At 39.2% G+C, this 10,916-nt stretch overlaps 1 protein-coding gene and 1 non-coding gene across 9 annotated transcripts in view; both read right to left on the reverse strand.

Moving 5' to 3' along the window:
• SHLD2 (shieldin complex subunit 2) overlaps nucleotides 1-10,916 on the reverse strand; it is an 88,146-nt gene that overhangs the window by 5,120 nt on the left and 72,110 nt on the right. For 7 of the 8 annotated variants that reach the window (XM_045293472.1, XM_045293471.1, XM_045293470.1 and 4 more), the window contains exon 8: nucleotides 10,196-10,430. The exons of the other annotated variant lie outside the window; for it this stretch is intronic. In XM_045293472.1, coding sequence (XP_045149407.1) covers nucleotides 10,196-10,430 — 235 coding nt within the window. The remainder of the gene's footprint in view (nucleotides 1-10,195; nucleotides 10,431-10,916) is intronic. 8 annotated transcript variants of the gene reach the window in all.
• LOC115870617 lies at nucleotides 1,741-1,862 on the reverse strand. The gene has a single exon (XR_004046804.1). It is a non-coding gene; the product is annotated as a small nucleolar RNA SNORA32 (small nucleolar RNA).

Below are 10,916 nucleotides of genomic sequence, written 5' to 3' on the forward strand. Positions count from 1 at the left end.
GAGAGACAAGAAAGGCAAGGCTCACCAAGCCATTTATCTCTCTGCCCTTCAGTCAATCCCACCTGCGTTTATCAGCCAGGCTGGCACAATAAACTATCTCACTGTGTTAACTATATCCACATTCAGCACCACTTTTCTGATAACCGAAAAACCAATCAACCGTCTAAGAGTGAAGAGTAAAATTCTCTTACTCCAAACTCTCTCTGGAACCACCAACCACTACCGGTCCCTCTACATGTATTCTCAACTCTGTATAAAAGTGTGATCTGCCCTTATGTGAATGACTTCTTTCACCCACAACATCCAGGTCTACCCATGCTGTAATGTGATTTGCAGGCTCGTTCTTGATGGTTGTGTCGTACTTCACTCATCTGTTGATGAGCACTTGGGTTGTTTCCATCTTTTTGTTGTTGTGAATGCTGCTCTTATGTACACGGCAGTGCCAGTTTTATTAGTTCACTAGAACACAGGCTGGGGAGTGGATAGCTGGGTCATAAGGTTAGTTCTGTTTCTAGTTCCATACCACTTTCCCTCTGCCACTTTAAAGGGTAAGGGTTTCACTCTTAGCACATCCTTGCTAATGTTTGTTAACTTTTATCAGTGCCATTTCCAATGGGGCGAGGGGTTATCTCATTGTAGCTGTGACTTGCAGCTCCTTCACAGTTAATGATTGTGAACACATTTCCAGGTGTTCGTTGGCCACTTGCAAACCCTGTTTGGTGGGGCTTCTGCTTGTGTTCTAGGTCCATTTTATAATTGGGTTGTGTGCCTTTTTGTTGTTGAGCGTTTGAAATCTCTTATGAATTTTAGGGATTTAGAACATTATTGAGTATGCCATTCCCAAAGATTTTTCCCAGTCTGGAAGCTGTCCTTTAACTCTTCTGGTATGCAGAAGTTTTTAATTTTTATAGGTTTCTATTATGTGTCTTCTGCCATTTGAGCATTTGTTATGTTTGCTACCCTGCTTTTATCAAATACTAGGTCCTATGGTTTTCTCCCCAAAGCTTTGTAGTTCCAGGTTTAACATTTAGATCTGTGATCCATCTGGAGTTAGTTTTGTGTATGGTGTGGGGGTATATGGCTGGTTTCATTTTTCTTTAAGTAGATGCCCATTTTTGCCAGCAACTTCGATTAAAGAAGCTATTTCTGCCCCCAGTGAATGGACAATACTGAGTAAGCGAGGTGCTATTGGGCATCCTCGTCTTGCTTCCATTCTCAGGAAGAAGGATCTTGGTCTTTCTCCACTGAGAACAATGTTAGCTGTGGGTTTTGTATATGCATCCTTCATTATGCCCAGAAGTTTTTCCTATTATTATTTTGCTAGTATTTTTATTAGGAAAGAGTTCTAGGTTTTATAAAATGTTACAAAATTACGAGGCAGGTTCTATTCTGTCCTACAGGATATGAGCAAAATCAAATGGGCAACAATGAGTTATTGATAACAATTATCAATAGGGCTGCTCCTGCTCTTTTTTGGTTATTATTGCATGGAATATTTTTGTTTCCTTTTTATTTTCAGTATGTTTGTATCTGTATGTCTAAGGTGAATTTCTTCTAGGCAGCAAAAAGATTCTTTTTGTAATCCATTCTCTCATTTGCTATCTTATCCATGGATAGTTTAGACCTTTGTTATTTTTTTTTCTTGAAAAAGCACAAAAACAAAATTTTATCGAGTACCATGATAAAGCCTGTAGAAAATGTGCAGCTCTTATATTTCTAGTAGTGTAGGGTGTCAGCAACTGGTGTCCCCAGTTGGTGGAATGCTAGCAAGGCGGCAAAAAGACCAAACTTATTGGGAAATTGTTTGTGGTCCTGCCCACAGCAAATCAGAAACTGCGTTCTAAAAGCCTTGGTAACGACCACCGCTATTTGTTTTTTGAAAGTCATGATCTACTTTGTCTTTTTATGCTTTTTCCCCATTTGGTTATTTTGATGGGTTAAAAATTTTCCCCTCTTCCTTTTCTCTGTGTATTTTTGTGTAGGTGATTTCTTATTGGTTACCACACTTACTACATTATACAATTTGCAAGCCTAACATTTAAAATACAAACAAGCAGCAGACAAATACTAGCATGTTAAATCTGTTCCTGCTTTGCTCCTTCCTCCATTTCTGTTGGTGTGGTTAGGTGCCATTAAGCCAGCCCCAACTCATAGCAACCTGTGCCCAACCGGAAAAACAAACAAACAAACAAACAACCCTGCTCTGCGCCACCCTCACTGTTCCTATGTGAGCCCACTACTGCAGTACTGTGTCAACCTGCCTCCTCTGGGAGGGCCTTCCTCGTTTTTGTTGTCCCTCTACTTTCACAAACATGAAATTCTCCTCCAGGGAATGGTCTCTCCTGACTACATATCCTAAGTACGTAAGAGGAATTCTCACAATCCTCACCTCTAAGAAGCACTCTGGCTGTCCCTCTCCCAAGAGAGATCAGTCTGTCCTTTGGCAGTCCATACTGCTTGTTGTCAGGTGCCATTGAGTCAGTTCTGACCCATGGCAACAGTACGCACAACAGAACGAAGCACTGCCCAGTCCTGCGCCTTCCTTGCAATCCTTCTTATGCCCAAGCCCATCGTTGTGGACACGACATCACTCCCTCTCAATCAGGGCCTTCCTCTTTCTCAATACCCCTCCACTTTACCAAGCACGGTGTCCTTCTCCAGGGTCTGGTCTCTCTTGACAATATGTCAAAAGTATGTAAAGCACAGTCTCACCATCCTTGCCTCTGAGGGGCACTCTGGCCATACTTCTTCCAAAACAGATCAACTTGTCCTTGGTACTTTACAGTATTCTTCTCCAGCACCATAATTCAAATGCATTGTTTCTTATTTAGCCTTCCTTATTCAATATCCAACTTTCACATGCATGTGAGGCAATGGAAAATACTACGGCTTGGGTTATGCACACCTAACTCTTCAAAGTAACAAATTCGCTTTTCAATACTCTGAAGAGGTTTTGTGCAGTAGACTTAACCTCATGCAACTCATTTTTTGATCTCTTGACTGCTGCTCCGATGAGCATTGATTGTGGATCCAAGCAAGGCAAAATCCTTAACAATGTCAACCATTTCTCAATTTATCATGATGTTCCCTAGTGTGGTTGTGAAGATTTTAGTCTTCTTCACATTGAGTCGTGATGGTGGCAATCTTCGATTCTCATCAGCAAGTGCTTCAAGTCCTCCTCATTTTTAGCAAGCAAAGTTGTGTCATCTGCATATCGCAGGTTGTTAATAAGCCTTCCTCCAATCTTGATGCCATTCTTCTTCATATAACCCAACTTCTCTAATTATTCACTCAGCACACAGAATGAAAAAGTATGGTGAGAAGACACAACCTCTCAAGAAAGACAACCATGCAGTATTTTAAACCATGCAGTATTCCCTTGCTTTTTTTCCACATTCCTTCTATGTTTTCGTACTTTTATTGTTACTTTTTATATATTCCCTTGTTCTGTCCACACAACTGCCTCTAATCCATGTATAAGTCCCTCACGAGGACAGTTAAATGTTCTGGAATTCTAATTCTTAGTCGAGAATAATTTATTCAGTTTATTATGAGCCCACACAGTTGAATGACTTGGCACAGTCTTTCTGATATTCTCTGCTTTGAGCCAAGATCCATATGACATCAGCAATATCCCTTGTTCCATATCCTCTTCTGAATCTGGCTTAATTTCTGGCAGTTCCCTGTCAATGTACTGCTGAAATCACTGTTGGATGATCTTCAGCAAAATTTTACTTGCATGTGATATCAATGATATTGTTCCATAGTTTCAGCATTCTGTTGGGTCACCTTTCTTTGGAATGAGCACAAATATGGATCTCTTCTAGTCAGTTGGCCAAGTAGCTGTCTCCCAAATTTCCTGGCACAGACAAGTGACTGCTTCCAGTGTTTCATCAACTTGCTGAAGCATTTCAATGGGTAGTCCACCAATTCGTGGAGACTTATTTTTGGCTAATGCAAAAAAACCCCACAAAACACCACCACACTGTTTTTGTTTTGTTTTGCATAACAGTTTAATTTCCAACTAGGGTCAAAGTCATTGCGTACCCTACGTTTTAAGCAAGGATAGAAAAGGTGAGTTATTAAACATATATAGTCTACATTCCAGAGGAGGCAAAAAAGAAGAGAAAAACCGGCTCAGAACTGCAGTTACCACTATACCACCACAGAGTTTTTTTGTGATGGCGGGACGGGGTGGTGGTGGTGTGGAATCCCCAGGGAGAAAAAAGGCTTGAACAAGGAAAAGCACAAAAGTAAATCCATCAGAAAGGGAAGAGGAGGAGGAGGGAGGGGCCAGGAATGGAATGAACCACCAATCCCCAAAGAACTGCGTGAACTTCTTCCGTCAGGTTCTTGTTCATACGCTTCTTCCTAAAATGGTGGAGCGTCAACAACTTCTTTTTGGTATATGATATGCACAGACTGGGCATTCTTTCCCCCTTATTTTGATGCTTCCTGCTTCATTCAACACTTCGTCCATAGAATCTTTCAAGATTGTAACTCCAGGCTTGAGCTTTTCTTTAATTCTTTTAGTTTCAGATATCCTGAGTGCACTCCTCCCTTTTGGGTTTCAGAGAGCCCAGCTTCTTTGGTGATCTGCTCGGCAGACAGGTTGAATAAGTACAACAAGAAGAAACAGCCCCGTCACACACACTTCCTGATTTTACACTATGCAGTGTTCCCTTGTTCTGTTTCCACAACTGCCTCTTGATCCATGGACATGTGCTGAACGAACAGAAAGAAGTGTTCTGGAATTCCCATTCTTCTCAGTTAATCCATAATTTGTCATGAGCCACATCGTCAAATGCCTTTGCATAGTCAATAAAACAAAAGTGAACATTTTTCTGGTATTCTCCCATTTATACTGGTGTGTCTCTATTAGCATCATTGTACATCCTATATTCAATAGGCTTAATCTGTACTTATTTCTGGGCACTTGATGTTGTATTGCATGCAGAACTAAACTATTGAGTCTATTCCCGGAAAGTTTCATATATTTGGACATTAACTTTCCCATACTGTTGGTTTTGAGATTTCTCACTCTCCCTTATGTTTATATTCCCCGCAAAGACTCACATGTTGTTGAATGCTTTTTCCTTTCCATTTGGAGAACTTCCCTAAGTCATATTTGCAGAGTTGGTATGGTACTTTCTGTTTAATTGGGAATGTCTTGGTTTCATCCATGTTTTTGAATTACAATTTTGGCAGATAAAGAAATCTTCATTGGCAATGATTTTCATTAATATTTTATTTGTTACTCCATTATCTTCTTTTATTATTTATTAATCATTTTATTGGAGGCGCTCACAAATCTTATAGCAATTCATCATTCAATTGTAGTAAGCACACTTCTACATATGTTGCCATCAACATTTCCTTTTGACTTGAGCCCTTGGTTATCAGCTCCTCTCCCACCCCACCCCCTTCCACCCTCCATTATCTTCTGACCTCTTAAGTTTCTTGGGAAAAATTTGCAAGAAAATTGAAATTTTAAAAAGTCATTTTATCGGGGGCTTGTACAACTCTTATCACAATCCATACATCCACCAGTGTCAAGCACATTTGCTGCCATCATTCTGCAAATTCACATGAAGCTCTCTCTCGAGTGTGCTTCCCTCTCAGTGCTTTCCAATTCCTTTCCTTGTCCTTGTCTTTCCAATTCCTTTCCTTGTGTTTGGGTTCCAGGAATTTTATCGAGAGTGATATACAAGAAGGAACCCCACTCCTCCAAAACGGAGGAAACGCTCTCACGCTCAGAGCTTCCATGGCACGCATTTTCCCACTAAGCAAGCATCGAGCAGCTCTGAGTTAGTGCACCCAGTGGCATCGCCTGTGAAGGGTCTCTCTGGTCACAGTGAATTTTTTTCATACAAGCAGTTTTGCTCGAACTGTGCGTTTTGCGAAGGCTGATTTCAGAGAACAGCGAGTGACTATGAAATTTTGTTTCCTGCTTGAGAAAAATGCCGAAGAAACTATTAACACAGTTAACAAGGATAGTACTACAGGAAAAACTCAAGTGTACGAGGGTTTTCTTGTTTCAAAAAAGGTAAAATGTCAATTGATGACAAACCTCACTCTGGACATTGATCAACTTCCTGAATAGACAAAAATGTTGACAAAGCTCATGTACTTTTGCTCACATTGAAGAGATGGGGAAGTTATCTGGACTATCTTGGAACCTGGTTCAGGGAATTTTAATGTTAGATTTGTGAATGAGAAGGGTCACGGCAACATTTGTGTCTCAGGTTCTGACTGACCAGCAAAAAAGGCATCGAGTGGAAACATGCTGTGCTTTGAAAGCACAGCTCCATATACCAAGGGCTCAAGTGGGAAGAGAATGCTTTGAAAATGATGATGGCAGCATATGTGCAAATGTACTTAAAACACTGGATGAATATATGGATTGTAATAACAGATGTAAGAGCCCCCAATAAAAGTATTTAATAATAATGATAATAAAAAAAGGAAAGCTCCAAAGTGACCCAGGCTTTTCCCCCCAAGATCATTCCTGGTGAGGAGACATGGTGCTATTCTTATGACCCCAAAAGCAAACATCAATCAAGCCAGTGGAAGACGCCATCGTCACTTTGCCCGAATAAAGTTCATTCAGTGAAATCAAAGATCAAGATGATGTACATTTGTTTTTTGTTTTGCTGCCACAACAATGCACCTGCTCATGCAACCATCTATGTGCCAGTTTTGGCAAAAAACAGCATGCCTCTCTTGCCCCTTGCCCCTTACTCACCTGACCTTGTTTCATGCAACTTCTTTTTGTTTCTGAGAATGAAGACGGACATGAAAGGAGCAATTTGATTACATAGAAGAGGTGAAGAAAAAAAGAGGGAGGTACTGTTAACTGTCCAAACAGATGAAATTGCAAAATGTTTCTAAGAATGGAAGCACAGATTTGACAAATGGATTAAATGGAATGGAGAGACTTTGAAGGTGATATGGTTGTTCTTTAAAAAAAATTTAAATACATAGCTTTGGGGTGGGATTCTGGTTTTTTTGGGGTATACCTTTATAAAATGGACCTCAGTAGGTATTCTAATTGGAATTTGCATAGCTGTCTCTTTTTACAAGCTTGACTATATGATTATTTATTGGAAATTATTTCTATGCTATATTATTGCATGCTCTGGAATTCCAGTAAGTCTAAAGTTAGATTTCTTAATTGAATCCTACATTTCCATTTGGATTGGTCTTTTACTTGTTCTTTTCTCTTGAGACTTAATAAATTATGTTACTGTTTTCTTTTTCTTTGTGTATAAAAATTTTATATCAAGAAGCAATTACACATCAAGAAAGTGTTCCAGCTCAGTCCAACTCAAGTCCACAAGTCCATTTTCAGACACACGCAGCCACATGCGATGATGCCGGCCAGTGGGGGCCCACCCATGTGTGTCCAGGGTGGGTGGAAACAGGGCTCCGGTAGCTCCTTGCGTCACTGGCAGAGCCCCAGCAGGCGGGAGGCAACGTGGCAAAGAAAGAACAGTTACCAGGGTCCTTCGTCTTCTTTTCTTTAAAGATGCAAACGTGTTTTAATTAAAGTGGTAAGGAAAATAAATGGATGCGATGACTGAGAATACATCAGGGTACGGCTGTAGTCAGTATGGTCTAGTGGTTTAGAGTGCAATCGCTGGTATCAGGCAAGTTTGCAAACTCTACTTCTGACTGAAGGGCTTTGAGAGCATTATTTAACATCTTTATTTACTGTTTTCTATGTCAGTTCATCTATCTTCTGTTTGGCTTTATTGTTGAATGTTTTTCTTAATGCTTCTTAATTTAGTGTTTTTATTCTTTAGCTCCTGTAATTTCTCTGTGTATTTTTTAATGTTATTTCCTTATTGAGATTATCATTTTGCTCCCCAATACGTTTTCTATGTTTTTTATTTTGCTTTCTTTAAATAAAGTATTTACCACTACTATCTGGATACTATCTATTTTCTCCAATTTCCTCATCTCCATTGGAGAAATTTTTTCTTCTTCATATTTTTCTTTTGATTAGTCCTTTTTTCCTTGTGATTTTGAATTTTTAAATAAGGGATGTTTGATAGTCTAATATTCTAAGCTTTCTCAATTTCGAGGGAATTGTATTTGTTACATTTACCTCTACTAACTTCTCCAAATTCCACTAGAGGGCACCTTTGTCCCAAGTTTAGTTTTTTGGGTTTTTTTCAGCATTGATTCAGTGCAGTCTGTGGCTTTGTCTGTGTCTTGGTTTCTAGTCTATTGCTACAATTTTGGGGCATTTTGAAAGTTTTCAGTTTCTGGCTGCTCATTCTATGGCAGATGGTTTTCTTGAAACTGGCTGACTTTGCTGGTGTGGTAGTGTATACTATGTTTCCAGCAGTGTTTAGGTTTGGTGTCTTAAAACTCATGTCCTTAATATCATGTGTGAGAGTAACTACTTGAATGTTACCAACTTAAATTGCTAGAATAAGGTAAAATCGATACACAACTGTTCTTTTTCATTTAGAACTCTGACCTAGTTTGGTTTTTCAAAATCACTTTGGCTACTTGTATTCTTTATGCTGTTTTTTATTTCAATAAAAAATTCACAACCAAAAAGATTAAAACAACAACAACTTGTAAATCCACAGGGGCAGGTCTACTCTGTCCTGTAGGGTAGGTAGGAGTTGGAGCTGCCTCAATGGCAGTGCGTGAATGGGTGATAAGTGCCGGTGGCTGAGAATCGTGAGCACTCCAAGTTACACGGAGCCATCACAGCCAGCTTCCTCTTGCCTGCACCCTGGAGCTACTGCTGCCAGCAGCATGCCATTTAGGTCCAAACACAGAGAGAAGAATGTTCACTATCTTCCTAAATGCAAAACATCAGATAACCAGGTAGTTATCTGATGTGAGGAATAAGTGAGGAAGAGGTGAGTTTCATTTTCAGACACTGCAGTATTGAGAAATAATTTTAAAAGAAAATAAGATAGCAAATGCTGTTTTCCAAAGGCATTTTATTTATAAGGTAAAAAATTATTATCCTAGAACAGTGGTTCTTAACCTTCCTAATGCCATGACCCTTTAATACAGTTTCTCATGCTGTGGTGACCCCCCAACCATAAAGTTTTGTTGTTACCTCATAACTTTAATTTTGCTACTGTTATGAATTGGGTGACCCCTGTGAAGGGGTCGTTCGACACCCAAACGAGTTGCGACCCACAGATTAAGAACTGCTGTCCTAGAATATGAACCTTTATTATTTGAAAAGCAATGTGTTTTTTACTGTTGGCTAGCAATTTTACTAAAGAACATTTGATATCCTTAATTTCGAATGTGAACATAAGAAAATGAACGCATGGAGATGTTAAGCATCTTACCAGGTTCCATACCAACTCAGAGTTAAGATCATAAATTACTTTTAAGATTTACATTCCAATGATATGTTAAGGTAGGGAAATGAGCTTCGTATGAACCATTTAGATTGTAGTTAGAAATTCATGTGGATTAGCCTCTGGTGAATCCCCTCTGACCACAGACCAGGGATGTGAAAAGCCTTGCTATCATGCAGAGTTCTTTGGAAAATGGATTATGGCTGATAATTAGGTTAAAATGTAACACCTTATCATTTGATCTCCCTTTACACACATTTTAAAGTTGTTCTAATTTTTAATATTTGCTGTTTTCTTTTTAGCTGAGGTTTTCTTTGTTACTGCTGTTAGCTCTTTTATTTTTACGGGTTTTTTTGCTTTTGTATGTTTTTCTGAATATGAAATCCAGGCTGATGAATCTAGAGACAGTAGCTGGTTTAATGGTTTCCTGGGGATATGACAGGGGAGGGGGGGGAGGAATGGGTAACTAACAAGGAGTATAAGAAAGAAGAAAATGCTCTAAAACTGTGGTGATGATTAGACAACTCTTCTTGATACAATGAATTACTGAATTTTATGATACATAGATTATATCCCAATGAAACTGTTTTTTAAAATGTCCTTGTTTTTCTATGTTACAGTGCTTGAAAACAATAATATCTCCCAACTGCGGTTTTAAAATTTTCTATTATGATCACTGGGCAATTTCTACTCTTTGTGGCTGGAAAAGCAGAAATTACTCCTTGGATTGACTCCAGTTAGTTCTGGTAAGAAATTAAGAGTTGGAATCTGCTAGGGAGTGTGGGGGGCTGTTATTTGCTTTTTATTGCAATCCTATAATAGGCTTTTTTTAAAATCCAATTGACTTGTCTTACCTATAATATATCTTCTTCAGAGTAAATGGCAAGCAGCTTAAACACTGTTTGTAGATCCTGTTCTCATCAGTTTCTAGTTCGCATCCACACTCTGCACAGCCAGTATATGTGATGTTGGGAACAGACGCGAAAATACTCTTCAGAGAACTCTGAGCATTCAGGGCGATCTGCTGCTCCTGGGTTGCTGTGATAGGAAACACGAGCTCCAAAATCTGGGCACTGACCAGCACCACTCCTACGAACGGCAAACAAAAACAAGCCATGTACAATTTGGAACCAAGATTTCCATATTAAGTTGCAACATGGTTAGCCACATAGTTGATCTACAGTCACGTTATAATCTGAGCCCAAGGTCCTGTTCCTTGTCTTCTTTCTTTCACTCTTTTCCTAGACAATCTCACTCATAAGGACTTCAGTGTTTACTCTAAAATCTATGGGGTGACCTGTCTGCAACTGAAGGTGAAGAATTTTTTGGCTATTTTGGCTGAAGAGATGGATGTTTTCTTCCTCCCCTAACCCCTGATACATGTAATCCCTCTAATAAAAGAAATTACTTCAAATATAAGAAACCAGCTAATATCTGTTCTTTCTCACTCCTAACTTCTTTTAATTTACTACCATCAAAAGTCAGTAAGTCATAGGTATGGGGGAGTTACTCTGCTAGTCTTTATTTTGTCTAAGAAAAAACAAGCCATTAGCTAATCCTTTTTTTTGTTTGTTT

This window comes from Echinops telfairi, unplaced genomic scaffold (assembly GCF_000313985.2).
Source record: "Echinops telfairi isolate 266 unplaced genomic scaffold, ASM31398v2 ScPeMD7_2010;HRSCAF=2546, whole genome shotgun sequence".
NCBI lineage: Eukaryota > Metazoa > Chordata > Mammalia > Afrosoricida > Tenrecidae > Echinops > Echinops telfairi.